Below are 24,390 nucleotides of genomic sequence, written 5' to 3'. Positions count from 1 at the left end.
TGAGCGAGCGGCATAGTGAGAATTGTCCTTCAGTAAAAGACACAGAGCTCGGTCAGTACCACAGTGTGTGCGGATCACTGCCAATGCAGGGTGATCTACAACTCTGTAACCAAACCCCTCTTAAAACCATCATACCCGTGGATTATTATTTGTGCACACCCTCAGCTATAGAAAATGAGAGAGAGACGCCATGCTTTGGTCGCGTGACTGAGTTGGGTTGTTTGCCAAACGCTCGCTGTTTAACTTCTCAGAAGCATGATAACTTATTTCTAGACACCACCGTGATATCTCTCCTAATCGGAGCGACGCGGCTCTGCTTGAGTGCGTTAAAGCCAGGAGTGACGGCGCGGCTCTGGGGAGCGAGAGAGAGAGTGCGAAGGCACTGGCTTTCAACCCAGGTTGCGCCTCAGTTTTCTTGTCGTCTCAGGGACCGGGAGATACTGATCGGCGTCTGGAGAGAGACAATCGCGATGGACGAGGAGGTGGAGGAGGAAGACCGGGTCTCCGTTCCCTGGGGGTCGCGTGCCACGGACGGCGCCACCTGTTCCGATGGCTGCTGGGGCGACCCTTCCACTCTCTCCGCCAGCGTTTCCCCTCCACCCCGCGGTGCCAAAGAGCGCACCGGTGCTGGTGCCAAACCTCCGGCAGCCACCTACGGCGACGAAGACAGCAACGAAGTGGACGACAACGACGATGATGCGCAACAGCAACCCCTGCTGATGCAGCAGCAGCAGCAGCCAGGAGGCGAGGCGAAGGCCGTCCCGACCTGCCACCGGCGAGGTCCCAAAGCGCGCAAGGCACGGCCGGAGCGCTTCAGGCTGCGGAGGCTGAAAGCCAACGCCAGGGAGAGGAACCGCATGCACGGGCTGAACGCGGCGCTCGACGGCCTGCGCCGTGTGGTGCCGTGCCACTCGCGCACTCAACAAAAGCTCTCCAAGATCGAGACGCTCAGGCTGGCGCGCAACTACATCGGCGCGCTCTCCGAGATACTGCGTTCGGGACGCAACCCCGATCACAGCGGCTTCGCCAGGACCCTGTGCCGGGGTCTCTCGCAGCCCACGACCAACCTCGTAGCGGGCTGCCTACGCCTGGGTATCGGGCCGTGCCACAAGGTGGCTGGGGGCTCGTTTGAGTCGTCTCAACCGTCGTCGGAGCTCGTGGGCGCGCAGAGCGTTTCGTACGCGAGGGTCAGCACCGCGGACAGCGCCCTCATCTCGCAGCAGCAGCAGCAGCATCACATTCCCGTTGTCGGCGCCCGGCGCGCTCAGGCGTGCTCTGCAGCAGACGGGCTGGCTGACTCCGTGTACAGCCCACCGTACCCCTATGCCAAGCACGACGTGCAGAGGCAGCAGCCGGGGTTCGTGGCGAGGGGGCTCATGGCGGCGTCAGGACCCGACCCCCTACAGGTCCCGCTGACATCCCTCCTCCACGCAGCTGCCGGCCTCCGGGATGAGTTTCCCTGATCAGCCGAGCCAAGACGGCCTCTTCGCCCACGCGAACTGACTTGCAGTGTTTGTGGTGCCATGTAGGTGCACTGGGTGAGGGATGTTTCAAAGCACGTGTGTGTCACGATGCATCGGGTTTTTTTCATCGTCAAATAATATCAATTCTTCCGGCTCGCGATGCAAGCGTCGAATCAAGTGTAAGAACGTGTTTTTTGTCAATTCTTTGTATTGTGTATGGTATCGTGAGCGGCTCACGCGGCACCCATAGTGGCCGCTATATTCACAAATTTTAAAATAATTGATGCTGAAATCGAATAGCGACCATGGCCCGTGACAGTCGAAGGATCGTAATACCCCTGATCAATACAGAACTGTGCAAACAGGCGCACCCGGGCTAATGGCTGGCGACGTGACAGTAAGTGGTGTATGAATGATTCTTGTCTCCTGCTTGCGTGTCACTCTTCCAAATGTTTTCATCTGACATCTATAATGTGTGTTTCCTGTACTCCAATACAGTAACATCTGTACTTTACCAATATTTTATGCTATGTTTGTTTCATACTGCGTTGGCGGCAGTGGTGCAAAGTTACAAATAATAAAACAGTCAACACATTCCTCAATAACACTGCATTAAAGGGAAAACTATATAATATACGACATTTCGGGCAATGGTCCTTCATATGTTACTGTTATCAACATAACTCGAAACATTCGCTATTATACACTTTTCTTGTGAAGGCAGTGTTATTGGTTAATGTTATTGGTACTGCAGGGATGAAGCAATGGGCAAGGTCATATGAACTGCATAACTCGTATAATAAAATATGCTCGTGAAAAATAGGTTTGCCGTCCAATTACTTTATTTTCCATTCAGTGAACAAGTGTTATTTTTGTAATGTTATGAATATCGACAAACAACACGATTACTTGATGGCGTCAAATAATGGGGAATTGGCACGAGTGTGATTATGGCTAAACCGACAATCGAACTCGTTCACAGCTTTATTTGATGAACGCCCATTAATTGCGTTTAGCGCTTCTTTCCAAACATGGATTAATTGCGTTTATGCGTTAGCTCTGCATGTTCATAACGGGTAGCACTAACTGTCGTATATATGATCCAAAGTGAAATAAAACTAGCATAAAAAAATGTGCCCATCTTTGGCACTTACCCGATTTAAAACTAGCCAAATTCATCAAAGGGTTATTACACCAAACGTGGTAACGCAAGCAAGAGCAAAAAGGATTATTGGCAAATATGCCTTGCCCTAACAGGTACCCTTCGGCTTCTATACTGCTAGTTAAACACTTCTCAAATACCATATCGTATGAATAATTGTTTAGAATTTATGTATCTAATGCTTTACAGGAAGAAGTGGCTATACACATCTGAGAATAGTTGCGAGTCATAAAAATACTGAACTGATATGGTGACGAACCGGGGCTGGGCTCGGAAAGAGCATCTCTCGAATCACCTGTTGAAGTTCACTCGTGTTAAGATACACCCCATTGCCATGAATACAATGCGACAAATATAACTCTCTGATATGAGAATCATTGATGGTAAGTTCACTTCTATCCTCTGCCAAACATTTCCTTTAATATAATTTTATATTTTTTAACCATATGGCCTGACATTTTTTACTAGAATCCTCTCCAAGCCACCCATCTTCTTAATTACCTGTCAAACTCGTGACTAATTAGCATAGCTGATGAACCTATAGCACAAGCCGGCTAATTAAATCAGCAAACGAGGCATAACATTCATTACGATGCCAGTTGGGTCTATCGCGCCCAGTACCAGGGCGCTTTCAACGGTGCAAAGTGTTAAATAAAGAAGTGTGTTTTAAGTTATCCATTACCATGTACTGGGGAAATAAATTACTGCTCCGCATGAAATCCATTCTGGACAAACACTTTAGAAATGAGACATATAAATGTCTTAATGGTAAACGTTGTTATTATTATATTAAAAATAACACACATTTTTTATGAAATAGAATCCCTTAGTGAAACTGTACCTCATTAAAGAGAACCTATTTATGTTCAGTAATTCTTAAATATTTCAGCTGGTTATATAACTGCGGAGACCCATATATGACACATGCTGCAAAATGAAAGCTCTCAGAAGAAAAACTAAGACCACTTTCAATTAATATTTTACACCGTGTGTGTTCCCTGGCGAACATCACCAAATGCATAATCTGGCTGGGTGGTGCTATTGCTGCTCGACTTGCAACCGTAAGGTTACAAGTTTAAATCCTGTCTGGGGTTGACTTAGACCATCATCTCGAAAGAGTCGCATCACTTGATGGAGGTCAACAGTGGTTGCCCTTTGGTAGGGATTTCCACGTTCCTGTTTTTACGACATATCACGGTTCACGTTCAACACTTACCGATCTTCGCTGTCGAGGCAAATGCCTGTTGATGTTTAGGTGTATTCTACGCGACGTAAGAAAGTAAATTCGAATAGTTAATTTAGCCACACGCAACAAAAATCAAGTTGACGAAGTTCTGAAGTCATGTGCGTGTACGCGTTTGTCCCATGTGAAGTAGTGTCGATTCAAATTTGTAGATGTTGTGGATGTGTGTCCCACCTGATAGCGTTTATTTAATACAAAATATATAAACAAACATAATGTGTGCGTATGTGTGTCCCAAGTGACGCAGATAGCACTCTAAACTTGTGTCAATATTGTCTACGTGACGTGGGAACTATTTACCCATCATCATGCGTGTGCAGAGTGTAATTCCTTAATTTGCATTTGAACAGAGAAGAATAGTAAACAGGGAGAGGAGTGCTGCTGTGAGCCACGGGGTTTTGGAAGCCCCGTCCCATGCACGCGCTGGTGGAGTGTGCCGCATTCGCTCCAGGCTGCTCAGTGCAGCTCGCAGGTGCACATCGCAACAAGGTCACATGCATCAGATTAGTTTATGGGATAGCGCATTAGCCGGCGCGAAAATAATCCGTTCACATGTGGTGTTAATTTACATCAATTGGAGACATCAATTGTAATGTATAACATTTGACAATAACGGACGAGCGAATATTCAAACCCTCGCTTGGCTCATCGCTCTCTTCAGGCTCAACGATCCACCCCTCCCCTAGGCACTCAACAGCAGCAGCACGCACAGATCGACATCAAAGCAGTCTATAAGTCTTCCCACGGAAACGCTTAAATACCATGCGCATGTGCGGCGACCCTTTTCAATGCACTGCTGGACGAGGGCCTCCCCATACAATGCGGGCTGTGGTGGTTATATGACCATACTTCACCACGCTAGTCCGTGTGGGCTAGTGAATGCGGGTTGCATAGACGCGTAAGCAGAGAAGTGCAGTACAGCAATGGGTGTTACTGCTCAGCCTACAATACCTGTTATGCACAGTGGTATCCCATCTCTCTAGGCTCCAGCCTGATTAGCTTCTAATATGTGACGAGAATGTGAGCATTCAGGGGTGATTTGGCCATTGGTTACGACATTATAATGCAACACTGCTCCTAATATGTTTCACATTGCAGCTGGCGCAGAAGGAGCATGTAAACAAAAGCTAAAGGTGATCTAATCTTTATTCAATAAACTAGGGCAAAGGCCCACTGCCATATCCGCACCTGTGTTATTCATGTGCAGGTGAGACGCTTGTTTTCGCAGCAGCGCTTCATGTGAGGCATTAGTCCGATGCGTCATCGCGTTTTGTTTCCGAGCGCCTCGACCAAATGTGCATTGGGGATGCTCCTTGGATGAAGGTTTACACCAAAGATCACTGTTCCACCGTCGCTTGCGGTAAGTGGGGTAGCAAAGTGTGCTCCTCCTTCTCTCAGGGCTTGCTCCCAGACAAACGCACGCCCCCCCTTCACGACGCGCAGGTTGTACCCTGATAACAACCTTCGCGATTAGCTCTGAGATGTGTGGAAAGCAATGCAGTGAAGAAGACAGTTGTCTGTGACGCACAGGCCAGAAACGTGGACATTTGTTAAAGAATATGACAAGAAAGCTGAAAAATACACAGAGGAGCGTGGAGAGAGACACAGTCTTGGAATTACATTGAGACACACACAGAGGAACACATGGACCAGGGAACAAACACAAAGTAGAAACATTATATTGAATGTTAAGGAATATTATTAGACTTGGGCAGAACACATTGAGAGAAGGGTTATAGCTGACGGACGAGACTGGTGACAGAACGGCAGGCAAAGTAACAAGACATTTCAGGGCAGCACCTTCACTTTATATCGGCGTGTTTGGCAAGTGTGTCTGCCAGCCGAACATCCATAAACATTGCTGTTCGCGAGGCCAGGATCCCCACAAAAGTCTCGAGTCGAGCCCTTGAGAGACCCGTTAACGAGGCCACACGCCATTGAGCGATCAAAGCGGGAACGTTTGTCAGATGCCTTGCACGATGCAGTTGATTACTTTTTTAATCATTGAAAGCAGGAGCAGAAGAAGGTGGCGGTCTCTCGTGGCTGCGCCTGAAGGTGGTGGGCAGAGACGACGCGGTGTGGAGAGGCTGTGCTGTGCCTCCTTGGCAGTCTGCTGGTGAACAGACGACTTAGGCGAGCGTTACTAATGGTGGTGGCAAATTGGCCCCGTTAAGACCAAGAGGCTATTTGTAAATGTAAGCCCGCGTTGAAAAATGCTCCAGCACCAGCTGTTAAAAATTAAGCGTGTTGGGAGAGAAACACAAATTATATCGAAATGATGATAAATGTTTTCGTCTTTAAGGCATCGTAAAAAAGTGCCGTCAACTTCCACGAGCTATTCAAAGAGGTTGTCTTCGTGGCAAGCGAGGCTTGGTGATTCGTCGCGGCAATGGCACGGGCTAACGGAGAGATCGTGAACCCGGCTCCCACAAGCGCCACTCTTATTTGTTTAACAATGCCTACCGCCACGATAATGACACTCGTGCTCTGCTGCTGCCATCATCATGAACCCCTCTTCTTGTTGCGATTACTCCGTTTCTGAGGGAAGAAATGTTTGGGGGAACCAAATTCGTGCTCATGTTTCCATGACAACAGACTCGCTGCCCTCTTCGCTTTTCCATGACGAACCGGGGCGTGCGCTGCCCCACGTGGCACGGACGTCTGGGACGAGCTCGGCCAGCAGCATCAGGCAGGGCTCGGTGCCTTGTGTGGCTGCCGTTGGACAGGCGCTGCCCCCCGACTTCGCGGCCACAACACAGAGTTGTGGCCTCCGTTGCCGGCACGCGGCAGAGGCCCTCTCGTGCGTGACATTTACCCGCGCCGGCATATTCCTTTGTTCACGCGTCCCGGCGCGAGCGGCACGCCGCCTCCCCGAGCCGCCCGGCGCACGGCGCTGATATTTGCCGAGTGACAACGTCAAATGACTTCCGCCGTCCGCTGTTTGCTTTGCACTGCCGCGCGTGCCCAGGGCGACGCGCGCCGCTGTCTGTCCACGGGCTGCGCGGCTGTTTGGAACTTGCGTAATGCCAAGGGCGTCTGGAGCCCTCGTGCCCTGCACTCAGCCCAAGGGGCTCTCAGAGCACAGCACTATTGAATGTCAGCTCTGCGGAGCCAGTGGGAGGAGGCAGCGAAAAAGGGCAAGGGGATGTGATATGTTGTTTATTTGCTGTTGAGTACACAACACGACTTTCACAAGTGTAAAAGTAGAAAACGTTTGGTAGTGGTAGTGCTAGCATTGGTATAAAGTAGAACGATACAAAAACTCACCGCCATGGTCATTACCACCGAGTTATTACATTTGCAGCCCTTGTTGTCAATTCACTGCTGGATGAAGGCCTTCCCATGCCATGTCGGTCATGGGGAATATTTGACCAGATTTAAATAACAGAACTATATTGGACCAATGCCATCATGTCCCCTCGCCATTACGAGCAATTGGTGGTGCTCATCTCGGCTGGAGGTTCATTTGAGTTATAACGATGCTGCCTCCAAGGTATTAAGACACCGTGGGCCAGTTTAAAATCTTATCTTAACAATGCAGTCAGAACAGATCACATTGGTGAGAAACACCATTACTGCTGATGCAACCGTGGGATGGCTTTTGCCCGAATGAAATTGTTCTTTATCCCAAACGTGAATGAGGTCCTGTGCATATTGCAGAGCGACGGAAATGTGTCAATGTAAGGGGATCCACAATAATGGTTCAACCTTTGCTTCTACAGCTGGGAGAATAGATGAAGGTGAAATATGGCAACTGAAATGCAATACACAATCACCATAACCGTACAAATACTAGGAAGACGTGTTGAATACTATAATAACGTACACACGATAGTAACTAATCAATTCACTTTCAACTACAACTGACCTTCAGCCAATAACGCAATTAGTCACGAGTTGCAGCTGTATCCCACTGCATATAGAAATACAAACACATACACACGTATCTACAGATATAAAAGTATTCCCCAATGGGGCGTTGGGGATAGAAAATCTTGACAAAATGAGAAGCGAAGGAGTGAGGGCGCAGTGCCTCTGAGAATCTCCATGGGACTGGCGACCTTTCACAGTCTCCGCCAGCCAGATGTGCGGCCGAGACGAGGGCACGGCACGCACTCAGGGGCACGGAGGGGCACGGCTGACACTCCTCTTGTGGCACGGGGGGGGGGGGGTGAGCGGTTAGCGCGCTGCACTACGAACTGGGCGATACAAGTTCGATTCCTGCTGACGGCTAACACCAGTGGCGATCATCTGAAACGGTCCTGGGCCTTCCCTAGGACGACTCATCGCTACTGGGGAAACAAAGGCGGCCGGGCGTAGTGTTGGCCACCCCCCCCCCCCCTCGTGTGCCGTGCCGGCTTTCATAGGTGCTCGCTAACAACACTTGCTTCAGCAGTCTGTTAAGGCTATACGGGGGATCTTGTCTTTGGGATGAGGGGTTGGGCACGGGGCGTTCTTCACTGGGTGTGGAGTCTGAACGCGGCTTAGAGCAAATCTGCCTGACGCACAGCTCACGAGGGTCACGTGCTTTTCTCCATCTTTGAGCTTATTCAATTAAAATGTGTTGTCCTTCCACCTCGCACTTCCGATTAGCACGGTTGGTTACGTACGGTGCGAAATAAGTCAAACGTACATACAATACTAAGATGGCAGGGATTAAATTATAATACTAAGATGGCAGGGATTTAATTACAAAACGAATGTTAGGGATCCTGCCGTCGTGAAACGGCGAGTGCAGATTCGATCTCTCGATGTGGCAGTTGAAAACAAGTTTCTTAAATCCTCCCACCCCTTCCCCACCCCCTCGCCTCTGTCCAGCCAGCGGCATACATGTGTAATGTAGCTCTCAGAGACACCGTCTTGTTCTGTTATTTTCGTATATGTATTGTGAATAAAGTCCGCCGACTCACTGATAACTTAACGAGTAACCGCGAGTGACTATTTTCACTTGGGTAACTTCTGTGACTCTACGCGACGCTCCCTGTGTAGTTGGCTGGCTACACAGGAGCGGACACATAGTAGTCACGGAGACAATACAACCCGAGCCTTCCAAGACTACAAGGTGCCCGATCCAAGACGATGAAGACGACCTCTCCAAGACGACGACGGCGGCGACAGCCCCTTGGTTCCCCCACAACAGCAGCCCAGAGCCCCGTTCCACGCCAGCTTTTATCCCCCTCACGACCCGGCCACGCCCCATTACTCGAACACTCTCTCGCCGCACCTGGCCCTGTCTGTCTCTGTCTGTCTCTGTCCCAATTACTATTTACGACCATTTAGGTCCCGTGCTTATCCTCACGCGACCCTGTCAGTGCCCGTCGCATCCATCATTATTAACGACCACTTAGGTCCCACATTATCCTCACGCTACCCTGTCAGTGCCCATCACGTTAATTAGTAACCACGGCCACGGCGAGCCGTATTGTCCTCACATCCCCCTGTACTGTCCTTACACATGTGTAGTGACTAACTCGGAGACGATAAGACTTGGAGGCACTTATTTATTAACGAAAACCATCGGGATTAACACGCTTAACGTTTAGTCTGTCTGTTATCGGTGACGCTACTCAGCCAGGACAGTTGGTAGGCTGTCTGACTGGCGGCGCCCCGAGGTTGTAGAGATGGAGACGACAACGAGAAGAACGGTGAAGACGACGAGAAGAATGGCGATGATGGTCTTGAGCAGCACGAGGGGGATCCCACTCCAACAACAGCCCCGAGGTCCCCACAGGGGCCCCTCTTATACTGTCACGTGGCCTCGCTCCGCCCCAGGCCATGCTCCCTTTCTGGAACCTACCAGCGGGTTCCTGGGTTGCCCCTTCTGTGACCTTTCCCCCAGATCCCCCTCCTGTGTCTGTCCTGGTCTGCTGACGTCAAGACTGCCGTACGCCGCAGATCCCCTTTTCTGCCAGCAGCCAGCGCTATGCCACTACACATGTATACAACACAGTCAAACGTCAGATCGCGTGCGGTGGAGTAAAGTGTGGGTACTCCCACCCCTTCCCGTGCAGCCTGCAGCAGCAGCCCCAGAGCGGGCTCAACATCCACTGCTGGAGGATGGCGGCTCGATCTACGATGCTGCACCAGGTGTGGAGCGGCTGACTCACCTGCACGCTCCTGAAAGCGCGCTCGTTAACAATCATACCCGTCGTTAATAATAATCATCATCAATAATCACTCCCCGCTGCAGATATGCGTGACGGGCTTAGAGCGTTGTTGTTCGGCGTCGCCGATGCGAGCCCTGCCAGGGACAAAGAGTTCATCTATAAACATTTCCCCGGTCGAAATATGCATGGAGCAGCGCTTTACAGGTGCAGGGCAGGCTTCCGAGCAAGAATGCGACGTGTGAGCTTCTATGCTGCGTATAAATTGATCATGAATTAGCAAATCCTGGCAGCCATGGGACTAAACCATCACAAACAATGCATCACCCGATCCAGTTGCTGGAGAGGGAGGAGGGAGTGAGCACAAGTTACTGAAGGCGTTGGAGTGGCACAGCAGCCAGTGGCTGGGGTACAAGGAGGCTCAGAGGGGTAATGCCTTGTCAGGGCACTAAGCTGGCATTGTTGAGATCCTGGATCACAGTGATCCGCACCCCCGATAAGCACTGTTGGCTACCTACGGTGCGAAAGAAGTTCAATGTACATACATCGAACCATGGTCTCAGCCCAGGCACCAAACACTGCATAAATGAACATCATAGCAATTCCAGAGCTAGCAAATCAAACAGATGTGGGTTATCACTTAACTCGACATAACCCATTTATGAGGACAAATACATGTTGCGGTTTGATTGTGATGTCGTCAACAAGAGTGAGGCGTCATCGATGATGGGTATAATTTGCTCATGAATTAACAAACTCTGGCAGTTTCTTGGCTGAACCATCACAAACAACTCCTCACCGTGTCGAGTTGCAGAGCTTTGGGTTTTGTTGGTAGCATTTAAAAAATATGTTTACGGAGGTGGATTTTGCCACTGATAGGCTCTCAGGGACCTAGGGATGATTGCTCTTAGATACCCCTGTTCCCAAAGTGTGGCCCAATATTGCAATGCGTGGGTGTATGTGTAGCGACATCGTGGATGTCACTGGGTAATGCCGGCTCGAGTGATGCACGGCGTGCGAAGTATTGCCATCGCGGACACCCCCCCCCCCCCCGGTATATGTGGGTGTAGTACAAGCCCCAGAGGGGGCTCGGTGAGCGCTGGGTCATCGCGCTCAGTGGCACCACGCGTAGCGTGCAGTGCTGACTCCTACAGGAGGGAGTGTGAGAGTGTCAGCCATGGAATGAGGTTACCCCAGGCCATGGCACTCTGGTTGACCCTGGAAGGCACGTGACGGGTAAGATCTACACAGGGGCCCCAAGTGGGGGCTGGGGGTGGCCACGTGCCGGGGCGAGATCCTGCTCGAGGGTTCGAGAAGGTGGCCGAGGCCAAGGGCGGAGACAGCCACGGCCAGCGGGCAGAACAACCGGGTCCCCGAGAGGGACCAGGGTTCTGCGTTGCTGTTGTCATCTGAAGATCCATGTTCTACGTCCAAGAAGAAGTGGGCCTGGACCCAAGCTGGGGTCCGGTCCGTTGTAGCTACTTTCCAGTGTAATTGGTGTAGTTAGCCTGGTGGTCCACCACCATCGGGTGTTCTGGTAAAGGGGCAGTTACCCCTTTGTGTTTAGTGTGTTGGTATTAATAAATGTGTTGCCTCCAAAGAGTACGTCTGCGACTCAGTTGAATCCACTACATATGTATAAGAGTGATGGCCAATACACCAATAACACATTTTGGTGGATATCAACGGGCTCCGTGATCCACCAAAATTATATGACCAACCACTGTAGAATATAGACGTGAAGTACTAGCGATTTCTATTGTAGAAGTTATTATTTTTGTTCATGTATTTGTAATGAGCGACTTCTACGACACGTCGTATCGAGGGTACTTCTTCTTTATTACTCACACTGGGCACAACACAGGCTAACACTGGTTCTTCCTCCCACTGAATATACTGTAGGCAGTAACACCACTACCGGCTACACGCACAGCTGATCACTGGGCGGGGTCCCCTCGCCCTCTTTCGTCTCCGCCGCTGGCTGGCGGCGTGACGACGGAGAGAGATGTCGGTGAACAGCGACACACCCAGGACCCAGGACCCCCACACACGAGCCCCGAGCTCCGGTCCGCTCCCCCAGGCGTGGCTAGGCCCCGCCCCCCAGGCGTGGCTAGGCCCCGCCCCCCAGGCGTGGCTAGGCCCCGCCCCCCAGGCGTGGCTAGGCCCCGCCCCCCAGGCGTGGCTAGGCCCCGCCCCCCAGGCGTGGCTAGGCCCCGCCCCCCAGGCGTGGCTAGGCCCCGCCCCCGGCCACGCCCTCTCGTGGAACCTTCGAGCAGGTTCCCGGAGTAACTCGGTGAGCCCCACTTGTTACCTTTGCCCCAGTTACACCTCCTTCTCCGATTGGCTGTTACCTCTATGCCCGTACCCGTGAATCCCTTCCCAGGCCAGCAGGTGTCACCATGTTATGTCAGCAGGTGTCACCCTGTCATTACATATTCATTCAGAATCGGGAATTTGTATTAACCATCATACGTAACGAAAATTACGTTGTTGCTATGTTAGTGTTTGTTCTGGCTCCGAGATGCACAACAAATATTCTGCGATCCACCTGTGGATCGCGATCTACGTATTGGCCATTACAGTACTGGTACACACTGTATCACAATAGCATCAGACTCGGTGGTGCAGTGGCGCGAGATTGCACGACTCACAGGGCGATGTGCTGACATTGTAGTGGAACAGAGGGAGCGGCGCTGTTGTGACCACGCGTGGCTTCTGTCACCAGAGCCGCAGTGTTCATGGAGCTCAAAGCTCGCCGCTCTCCTTCACGCCGCTCATGGACGCGACTTTGCCAGCCACGCGTTTGAGGGGACCGGCGCACCCGCCCGCTGCCGCGGACTCATCACCTTCATCGCCTACCTCGTCTCACGGCAGTGGCGGAGGATCAATGAGTGAGCGCATGGGGCGGCGATGGTGGGCGAGGTGCACAACTGTCTCCCACAACATTACCCACCCCCACCATGAGATCCAGACAAATAGTATTTTATTGATATCAACCATAGACAGTACGTTGTGTTTTTACATCAATGTCGTGCCCGATTTAAAGAGCAATTTGAAGAGCTGGGGGTGTGTATCGATCCGCCAGGCTCACAGAATAGGGGCGAGCCGCCGCCACATATCGAACACGAGGGAGGCATAATAATAATATATTTATTATTCATTGATATCACGTTATTGACCGGCGTGTTGAGTTTGTGGTTACGCACCACTGCCAACGCAGTGTTATGAGCATGCATGTAGCCGTGTTAATTAAGCCAATTGTTGTTCCAACGTCGCTGGAGGAACTTTCGCAGATTTGCAACGAGGCCACTCGCCGTCAGTGGCGCACCAGAGCCGCGGCGCCACGCGGTCACGTGCCTCGAGCAGCCTCTCTCGAAAGCGAGCGACACCTCGTTCCTCCATTAATTACTCGCTCTTTGAGACTGTGGTGTTGCTAATGTATAATTATGAGGTGGTATGTAAATGAGCCTCTGTTGTAACGTGTCTGGGTTATGGCAGCTGCCTTGAATAAGCAGGAATGGTTCCTGAATTCCCTGGACCACACTCGCAATTGTCTGTTTCCCCATGCGACGGTGTGCGTTATCGAGACAAATTATTTTTTAAGAACAAAAAAACCCTCGACAAGAATGTAAACGTAAAGACGCAGACCTGTGATGTATCGCTGATGCCACTGCTGGCTGAAGGGCCGACACTCGAGTGTATGTTTAAGAAACTCGCGCTATTGTTTCAGCTGCCACGCCGGGAGAAGGAACTGAGCTGGATTGCAAGTCACATGACGTGTCCATCACACCACGGCAGCAGCATCCCTACAAGACGTACACATACACGTATCAAGAGTTAAACATTTTTTAATAATAGACGGCTATATTGTTTTTCAATTAATTAATTTATAATTTATCATGCATGAATTGATACATTCATACATTGTAAATGCAAGTCTGCTCGGATGAGAGGTTTGTATGTTGACATCAGAATCAGAATATGTATTCATATTGGAGAAATCCAATGAGATGTGAAGCTCTTTTCACAGATGTCCAGTAGGACATATCAAGGGCCTACACCACAGTGAAGATGTTTTGTTGATAATGAATTTTTCTTCTGCATCAGCAGCAGCAATGATCTCTGCTTAATGAAGGTCTTTCCAAGACCTCACCATGCCCTACGGTCTGGCACTGTGGCGATCCAACAGGCTCTTGTACACAAGATGATCTCATGGCTCCATCTCAACGATGAATGTCCTCCCAGGCGTATTCTGCACCATGGCTTGCCACTGCATTGAGTGTTGACCAGCGGCCATCGTTCCATCTCGACCAGGGTCGGCAACCTGTGGCTCGAGCCCAGGGGCGGTTTCTTCATTAGGGCGATTGGGCGACGCACCACCAAAGTGTGAAAGGGACTTTTTCAATCACATTCACAATCTCATTCTACCACGGAGTTACGCTCCGTGGCCGTCACTGTGCCTCTGGACATAGTCCAATCAGCGTCATGTCACGTTCTGTGGAGTACCGCCTCTTTTTGGGCGATTTAACTCTGGCTGAGAATCGCCCAGAGTGTTCCCATAGACTTACATTTAAAGATGTTTTTTTTCGAACTGTAGGCACTGCAATGCATTCTCTATGGGTTTCGGGAGGGCTCGCACTAACGTGCTTACGTCATCATACGTATCCTTAACTTGTGCAGCGATTGGTGGGAACAATCATCGCTATTGGACGGAAGCCTTGTATGTCCAAAACTGTTACTTTTCAGGAAACGAAAGAAAACTTGTTTTTTCCCCAAAATAATTTCCAAGCTCTTTTAATGCTTTTCATTGGTTAAATATTTGTAAAACACATTGACAGATGTAAAGGGTGACCAATAGCATTAATATTTGAAAAAATATGGAAATATAAAATATGGATTCTGCCTGATACATTGTTGCTGTCGGGATGGAAACCTTGTATCTCCATATTTATATTATAATAAATAATTTATTTTATAACTAAAATAAATGTAGTTATTTTGTCAGGTCTGCGACACAATCTTGGTCTACACCAAAGAAAGGTTCTCCTTTACTGACCACCTTGTAAGTGCCATGCTGCTACAAGGGGAGATGTTTCAACAGCATGGCCATACATTCCCTGTTGAGGCTCTGAACATCACTGTCAGGGCATACCCTATGTTAAATAAGGCGAAGCTGAAGACTGAACTGTCTCTCATTAATGAGAGTCCAGAATTCAAGGGCTGCTGTGGTGCACTGGCGCTGTATCAGGTTTTGCTGAAGTACAACCTCCAGGATACTTTTTCAGAGACTGTTGCTCTGTTGAACATCCTCATAACCACTCCCATGACAACTGCTGAAGCTGAGAGGTGTTTCTCAACCTTAAAGAGAATCAAGACATTCCTGAGAAATGTAATGGGACAGGAACGTCTGAATGCACTGCCTATGCTTTCCATGGAGAGGGAACTAGTCAGGAACATGCCTGCTTTCAATGAGAGAGTAATTGATCACTTTGCTAATTTGAAAGAGAGAAGAGCAAGATTTCAGTATAAGTAAGCAGTTTATTAAGCGAGTAATGTGATGTAAGCAGTGTAATAATAGTGAGTATAGAAACAAACAAGGAGATGTATTGTAAGAGTCACTTTATTTTTCATTATTATTAAAGAAGTGAAGTTGCCTTTACATGCTTAAGCTGTTAATTTATCCATTGCATGGGTGGACCTTATCCTTATCAATCATCCAAACATTTGCCCCCCCTGAGAGATTTTGCAGGAGCCGCCACTGCTCGAGCCCCATGCGGCTCTTCAAGGACTGCTCCGTGACGTTTTCCTGAAGGACCGTCTCTGGTTCACATCCATTGCGTTTTTTTAATATTGAGTTTTTTTACTGAATTCAATCAAAATGGCTCTTCTTGTTATTTTGGTTGCCGACCCCTCATCTAGATCCGTATTTTGCCCAACCTCGCTTACGTTTCTTAACAGTCAATATACAATGTGTTCTCTGATCCTCTTTCTTTCATTGCAGTGATGGTGTACCACTCACTTCCTTTTGAATCAAATTTTAACAGTCGGGCAATATTTAACAAGCAGCCCCTGGGTTCGATTTCCGACCCCGGCGCCTTTCTGTGTGGAGTTTGTAAGCGGTTCTGTTCTGCATGGGCTTCCTCCTGGTTTGCTGTCGAACTTGTCTTGGAGAAATATTCCTATGCTGAACATTACTGCAAATTACTAAATGTGGTTTATACACATGGCAGCAACATCGCCCTTGCTTTCCTGGATAAACAAGCCGAGTGATAAGAATCATGCCACAGCATGAGGTAAGAGGCTGCTGGGGTCACCGTGGAATACGTCAGTGGGCTTCCACCCAGCCAGGATCCAAGCTCAGAGCCCAGAAAGGAATCGCAGCGCTCACGTTCCATCCGGAGTCAATCGTGAACACAAGCCACTAAATCAATCAAGGTGGGAACAATCGCATATATCCGTGTGCATCCCTTTTCTCAATCCATGGCCGGATAAGGACCTTGACCCACAGTGCGAGTCATGGTTTTATTTCACCATCACGCTGGTTAAAGGTGAGATTAGTTATTGTATTTGAGCAAAGAAATAGTCCAATAGTTACCTGAACTGCCCCCTGCTGACGACAACGCACTTGTACGTGGTGGGTATTCAACCAGGTGCTATGCACACACAAACCCCGCTTGGCTTCTGAGCTCTGATGGGACCGGGCGTATTCCGCATGATTTTTGTCACAGGCAGTGAAAATAAGAAATCTGCTACATCCGCCGCTAAACGGACAACTGCAGTGGAAGGTATTCAAATATAAACTAGAAACAGGCAACAAATTCCCGTGAAATAGACCGAGGATTGGAAGGCAGCACAGAGACATCGAGTGGTGGTCAGAGCCACGAAGTGCCTGGCCAAATTGCATTGAGCAGGTCACGAACCACTCACCCAGCCCATTCAGTAACGAACCACTCACCCAGCCCATTCAGTAACGAACCACTCACCCAGCCCATTCAGTAACGAACCACTCACCCAGCCCATTCAGTAACGAACCACTCACCCAGCCCATTCAGTAACGAACCACTCACCCAGCCCATTCAGTAACGAACCACTCACCCAGCCCATTCAGTAACGAACCACTCACCCAGCCCATTCAGTAACGAACCACTCACCCAGCCCATTCAGTAATTAACCACTCACCCAGCCCATTCAGTAACGAACCACTCACCCAGCCCATTCAGTAACGAACCACTCACCCAGCCCATTCAGTAACGAACCACTCACCCAGCCCATTCAGTAATGAACCACTCACCCAGCCCATTCAGTAACGAACCACTCACGCAGCCCATTCAGTAACAAACCACTCACCCAGCCCATTCGAGCATCCTGCCTCCACATGAATCTCATCGTCTCTCATGTCAATTTGATTCACCCCCAACGTCCACCACGCGGGTGTACACGACGCGCAGAGTCATGACGATCTTGTTCTGAATCGGCAGGGGACGCCACAGCACCGCGTGCCGACTGAGAGGCGCGCTCCGTCTGTGCTGCAGCTGCCATCGATCAGCGGGCGGGGGGGGGGGGTAGCGGGCGGGGGGGGGTAGCGGGCGGGGGGGGGCAGCGGGCGGGGGGGGGGGGCAGCGGGGAGGGGGGCAGCGGGGGGGGGGGGGGCAGCGGGCGGGGGTGGGGGGTAGCGCTGTGGAGGCTGCGGGGTGCCGCGCCCCAGGGGTCGGCACCCCACGGATCCGCCACGTGGGGGCGGCTCTTTGGCTGCCCTCTTGCATGCAGCTATTTAACAAAAAGAAAAACTTTAATCTTAAACATAATTTAACTTAAAGATGAATGAAATATGGCAGGGAATAGGTCACTATGGAATGCATTGGTGATTACAACATGTACAACAGTCAAACTGAGTTAAATCTTGACTTAAAGCTTTCGTGACTGCAGGAATTCATATTCTTCGGGTCACCGAAATACCCAAAGAATATCAAACTTGAGTTGTTAAATAATTACTAAGGGGCGGACCAAATAGACAGTTTATTCCATCACCTATTCTAAGTCAGAATGTGTTGCCGTCTGCTGCTGCGGCGTCCCTGCTGTGTGTGTGGCCAAGTCGCTGTGCGCGTGAGGCGCCTGTCGGCTGCTGCTGCCGCTGCTGCTGCTGCGTTCTTCTTCTGCTGCTGCTGCTGTGAAAGTTGCCGACCCTGGGCTGGTTGCTCGCGACTGGTTCCCGGCAGCAGGGTCGACTACAGCAGCAGGGTCGACTACAGGCAGCGGGGTCGACTACAAGAAGCGGGGTCGACTACAGGCAGCAGGGTCGACTACAGGCAGCAGGGTCGACTACAGGCAGTGGGGTCGACTACAGGCAGCGGGGTCGACTACAGGCGGCATCTGCGAGGATGCCACCCCCAATTAAGCGAAGAGGAGTTCTGCCCCTAGTGGACACGTGATAAAAAGAGCTTCATAGCTCATCGGATTTCTCCACAAAATATAAAGATTCTGATTCAAACAATGCAGTGCAAGCACACTAAGTCTATGAAAATAATCGCTACAACAAATCGTATTTTGCATTACCGGTAACTGCAAACAAAAACAGGGGAAACCGGTTACCTGGTCACCGCACATTTAAATATCTGGAAACAAGGAGATGATGTTTATTTCCGAGATGACTGAGCAGCGACAGCAGCTTCCGTTGCGCAATTGTTAGCAGCACCCTGGGCTTGCAATCTGACAGTCGCCGGTTAGATTCGATCTCCTGGCGCGGCAGTTTAAATAACGAGGACAGTTTATTAACTCTCCTGCCTCTGTCCACCCGCCAGTGTCAATATGTACACCAGCTAGTTGATCTATGTGGTGGGGTAAATTGTGGGTACTCTTACCTCTTCCAAGTCGTTTCGCCTGCGATGAAGAGTAGGCCAAATACCCACTAGAGCTCCCTACAGTGGAGGCCCTTCCGATAGGAGTGGTGTGAGCGAGCAACCTATACATGCTGAGAAACTCGGGCAATCTGTGCATTCGTAACTGAAATTCGAGGGAAAAACGGTATCTGAGTTTCGAAACCGGGTTTTCGCAATTCCTCTGCCTGTGCTGGTTATACTATTCTATTGGTACTATACATAGGGATGTGTATGTGTGTATCTAATCACTCGAGGATATTCTCAGTGGGGCACCACGGTGGTGAAATGTTAACTATCTCACCTGGTATGCAGGAGATCGTGGGTTAGATCCCGACCCTGACACCTGCATATTTGGAGAGTGCATGTTGTTCTCCCCGTGATCGTGTGGATGTTTCTCCTTGTCCTCCGAGTTTTCCCCTCCACATTTAGAAAAACGCTTTTCGAGGATTTTGGCTGCTGTAAATGTCCACGTGACGAGCCACTTCGTTGAGCTTTCATTTGTGGGCAGGTCGCTTCTGAAAAAGAGCTACACAGCTCAGGGGGCCTTACCTCGTAAAATATATATTTTACATTCATAATTTTAGTCGAGTTTTTCGTTGTATTTTTGCAGGTTCCGTCATCAGCATAATCGTCGCGCATGATATCACCTTATTGAAGGTAGGAGAGAAGCGGAGTCGAATACACCACGGTGGTTGCGTGCGTTGACGTCCCTCTGGACCCCACGTCAGCCGCAGGGGCCGTGCCCGTGTTAGAGAATGAGGCGTCCAGGAGTTGTTACAATCCGAGATACACCCAGTGGCTTTGTGAGCCCGCTGATAACCATAAAGGTGCCTTCGTGGCAAAGCGGGGATTTGTAAGTTGCACCCTAACCCACGTAGACACACGCGATCTCACAGTTAAAACGTGTGTGAATTATATGTTGCACGTGTGTTGTATCTCAGAAGATGACCAACTTCATCCGGAATGCCCCAATATCCCTCCCATCATTCCTCAGAATCTAAGCGGGGTTGAGCTTGGATAATAGTCGTGCTTTTATGGGTGATCGCCTTGCATGAAGCCAGGTGCACTTGGCGTTGTCGGCAGTAGACGACGGCGCAGCAAAATCCAAAGTTGTTTCGAACTTATACCTCTTTCATCATCCGGTATGGACCAGCGTGGTGAAGTAGGGTCAAAGAACCCTCACTTGGCACGACGTTTGGAGGGGCTCTCATCCAGCAGTGGATTGGCACACTGGCTGTACATGCCACGCATGCGGTGCATCTCAGGCCACTGCCAAAACAGCTCAGATGTTGACATCACGCGCAGAGATGTCCATCAATAGATGCGGCCTGGCGCACAGGTGTGGATGTGCCTGCGTTTGGCAGCGAAACCCCATAAAAATGTCCAAGTGTAAATCACCCCATGCCGGCATCGCATCCATCACTGGGGCCAGCGCAGACGGATTGCCGGGATGGGTTTCACAGCAGCAGCAGCAGCGTGAGCCAGCTGTACTTACGTCGCAGCATTGAGGCAGCCTCTCCATCCTGTTGGTGCTCTCCACAGTCTGTGGGGCCACACCAAATACTCTATTTACTGGTATCACCTGAGATGTTGTAATCATAACGTCAGCTTATAACGCGCACACGATGCACTCGAGAACAGAGAGAACGACTCGGAGGCGCCAGCAACCGCAGGCAGGCAGCAAGGCAGCCACGCGAAGCGCGGTGCCAACAATCGCCCAAGCCCCATCGTCCTCGGCATATGAAGCTGTCCGTGGCCAATGAATGAGTGCGTACAGGGGGGAGGAAACCGGAGCACCCGGAGAAACCCACTCGCGCGAAGGGGAAACTCTCGAATCCCTCTCTGATCCCGTACAGACGAACCCGGCAGTCTCCATTTCTACCGAACCGTCGTCTTCTGGCGAGCCAGAGAATGGCAACCCCTCGATGCCTGCAGGGAGGGAGTCTCCTCGCAACGTCTGTGAGATCCACCAACCCCGTCGTGGATTGATAGCGGAGAGACCGGAAACAGGGACCAACCATCACCGGCGCGGTGAGGAAGAGGAGACGTCACCAATGGAAATACCCAACAATATTTTGAATGCAGAGAACTCAGAGAACGCAACACACAAAAGTGGATCAGCTTGGCCTGGACACCCGTGACACAGAGCTTCACGGCTCATCGGGTTCTGACAGCTTAAATCAAATGTACATGTCAGACTATGTATTTATACTGTATATACATGTACATATCCACGTAACCCACACTTGCATCCGTCATTGTTACTTTAAGTTCCATTGTCGAGCGTGGTGGACGCGGCGCGCGGGCCCGGCCCGCACCTCCACGGGAACCAAACAAACCAATCCCACCGGGCCTTTGAATGAAACACTGCGAGTTCAATGGCTGTTAAATTCAAGCCGAGTCTTAGTAGTTGTTTTAAAATGTGTGAATAACACTGTGGGAACGTCATCTATGAGGGACAAGTCTTGAGTCAGTTTCCTTTGATATAAATGCAAAGGATGCCCCCCCCACCAGTATTTTCAACAAGCTGCGATCTGGCCTATGACTCGCTCGGGCGTGCAGAGCCCTTCCCCGCACGGATGTTGCTTGGATTCTTCAGAGCAGCTTCGCTCACCAGTGAAACAACAACACTTTTAAAACAAGCCGTCTCTGTCCGCAAATTTTTGCGAATTTATTACAAATATCTCACGATAACAACCGTAAGTACGCGCGGGCCAAGAACATGATTTTGATAAGCCGTGCGTGCGTACGCAGGAAAACGAGAATGCCGATAAACATCGCTGCACTCTAGACATTTTTTACGGCGAGAGAAAAACAAGAGGCCGTTTACGTTGGCCGTCGAGATTTTTTTCAAAGCTCTTTCAGGAGGAATAAAATCTTCGTACGATTTCCTCGAGACGACGGAGCGTACACAACAACCACTGCCTATGTCCACATTTTTACGTTAAGCCACAGTTGTACATTGTACAAGGCCGCGTTATTAAAGATGGGGAGCAGTTTTATTTGCCCACGAATTCTCACAACCATAATATTATTATTATAGCGCGCGTTTATCGTTTAAGGTTTCTTTTTGGCGTCGCTTTAGTTTCCCTTCATGGCAAAGCTGCAGTTTTTTTTGTATTAAACTTCATAAACATTTACGGTACATAGGGCGTGCCCCAGTGGGAAAGAAAGTGGACTGGAACATTCGATCGTTACGCAACAGTCGAGGCTTAACTTCTTTGGGCCATAACGTGCGATGTTGTTTATACAAGCTTAGATCACTCGAAATGTCTGCACACATGAACCATGAATAAGTCCATGAGTCCAGAGCAGAGGTTTCACTTGCCGGTGTCAGATGCGTCTGCATAGCTTCAGCAGTTCCAATATCTTGATGTGGCAATTACATTGAATTATGTGGTAACCATTTGAATTGAGTGGGGTTATCAAATTGTATAAATAAAGACGTAAAATGTTGCTTTAGTCTATGGACTAAATGCCATTATTACCATCATTATCGCCACCCGTGTTGGTATGGAACTGAGGTTCTTAGAGTCGTAGTGGGGAAGAAGCCGGTGTAGGATTTGCGTATTAGGCAAGAGTAGACTAAAGTTTTGAGCAAATGTACCATGATGTTCAAACAAAACCAGAGGCACTCGCAAATTCTGCCCTTGCACATTTGAAACACAAATACAATTATTACCATTCGGGTTCATAACAATAATTTTGGCATAACACTACTTACGTGATCCAACCCAAAAATAGTTATGGATGAACATCATTATCATTGCCAATGCGAGTATAGATTTCATATTGTTAGAGCCACTCAGCCAAGTATCTACATTAGACTTATTGGATTTCTGAAATGTTCAACAGAGCTTGCCAAGCAGTACTGGCTACACGGAGATCCTATCAATCGGTGGGCTGCATTTGAAGCCACGCTCTTGCCGCTGTCCTGCACCACTCAAAGCCAAGGCTCAGCAGGCGGAGGCAGATTAAACGACGCGTTGTGAGCTCGGTCTCACTCAGCCGGCACCTGGTGCCAGGGATCTCGCGGTGCTGGAAAATAAATCGAGTTAACAAACTATGGCTTGTGGAGGTTTCTAAAGGAAATATGTGAACAGTAATGCAGGTGAGGAAAACATCTCGTGGATATTCGTGTACAGTGAAGTTATGTTTCAAGTTGAAGTATGGCCAATTGTGGCATCAAGTAGTATATTTTTGAAGTCAGAACTTTTTTGGCATTGTTTTTTGCGCCTATCATTATATCAAATGTTCTGCTTCCAGAAAGGACCTTCTATATAATCAGATACACTCCCCCTTATTTACCAAGATCAAATTATCTTTCAACTTATTTAACTCTTTGACGTCTACCACTGTATTGCTTTTCACGGTTGTCCTGTGCAGCTCTCCGATGTGTTTGGGTGTTACCACCTGTTGTTCGGCATGTTGTCTGACGTTTCGCTCCACTGCAAACACTAATTATTTGGCCAATACTACCTTAATACATAGCGAACCGCAGAATTTGGGTAATCGTTGGCACTTTCTCACTGCCTGGCTGCCTTCATGCTCATCTGTGGTTCCGACTCGCGTCCTCTCTACGCGAGTGAGCGAATGCTGTGGCGTGTTACAAGTTCCTCTTCCAGTAATCTGGCGCCGCGATGGCGAGATGTTAACTCCCTCGCCTGGTATACAGGAGGTCGCAGGTTCGATCGCAAACCTGACGTCTGTTTATTTTGAGTTTGCATGTTATCCCCGTGGTCGTGTGGATTTTTCTCCGGGGCTTCCCTCCACATCTGTACACACGCGTTGAGTGTTTGGCTGCTGCTACACATTGCCACATGATAAGCCACTTCGTTGAACTCTCATTTGTCGCCAGGTCACTTCTGAAAAAGAGCTACACAGCTCAGTCGGCCTTACCTGGCAATAAGTAAGTTTAGTTTAATAATGAATTTACCGTTTCCTGTAACAATATTGCGAATGCTCTGCTTAAGCCTTCCAGCTGAGACTTACGTTGAGGGCTACTCCACGTAAAACAGACCTGGTCCAATGAACGTTCCATCGAAAAGATGACGAGGCAAATGCTGCACCCCGTGTTGACGAAGACACCGAGTGTGGGCAGCGACTGCCCCACTCCTCCTCACCGCGATGGAGCCCCGCAGGAAAGGCGGCGCGTGTGGGAGATGAGCGGCGCGGCGCGGACGTCTCTCCCCGTCTCCCGCGTGAGCGCCGGGCGCGTCCCCCCCCCGGGCGGGAAGCGGGGGTCAAGAGGCGCACGGGCAGCAGCAGCAGCAGCGGCAGGAAGCGGTCGAGCAAAACCTCCCAGGAAACACCTGAGGGGCTCTCTGAGGCATCTCCACGGGATGCGTGGCATGGCTGGCCTGGTGGGGCTGGTGGGGGTGGCGGAGTTGGTAATATTGGTGAGGCTGAAGGGGTTGGTGGAGTTGGCTGGGCTGGGGAGGTTGGTAAGGCTGGCGAGGTTTGTGAAGCTTCCTCGACTGGCTGGACGAGCTTGGCTTGTGGGTGTGGTGGATCTGGCTTATAGGATGCAGCTGCATCGAGT

General features: G+C 49.9%; 1 protein-coding gene across 2 annotated transcripts in view; it reads right to left on the bottom strand.

The window, feature by feature from the left end:
• LOC144943403 (nck-associated protein 1) overlaps positions 1–12,814 on the bottom strand; it is a 46,692-nt gene extending 33,878 nt beyond the window's left edge. For both annotated transcript variants that reach the window (XM_078870767.1, XM_078870768.1), the window contains exon 1: positions 12,624–12,814. In XM_078870767.1, the coding sequence (XP_078726893.1) occupies positions 12,624–12,641 (18 nt within the window). In that variant the 5' untranslated portion in view covers positions 12,642–12,814. The remainder of the gene's footprint in view (positions 1–12,623) is intronic.
• Positions 12,815–24,390: the final 11,576 nt, after the last annotated feature.

The sequence above is a fragment of the Lampetra fluviatilis genome, chromosome 31, assembly GCF_964198595.1.
Source record: "Lampetra fluviatilis chromosome 31, kcLamFluv1.1, whole genome shotgun sequence".
Taxonomy (NCBI): domain Eukaryota; kingdom Metazoa; phylum Chordata; class Hyperoartia; order Petromyzontiformes; family Petromyzontidae; genus Lampetra; species Lampetra fluviatilis.
Note: the sequence above shows the minus strand (reverse complement) of the source record. Positions and strands in the feature narration are given on the sequence as shown.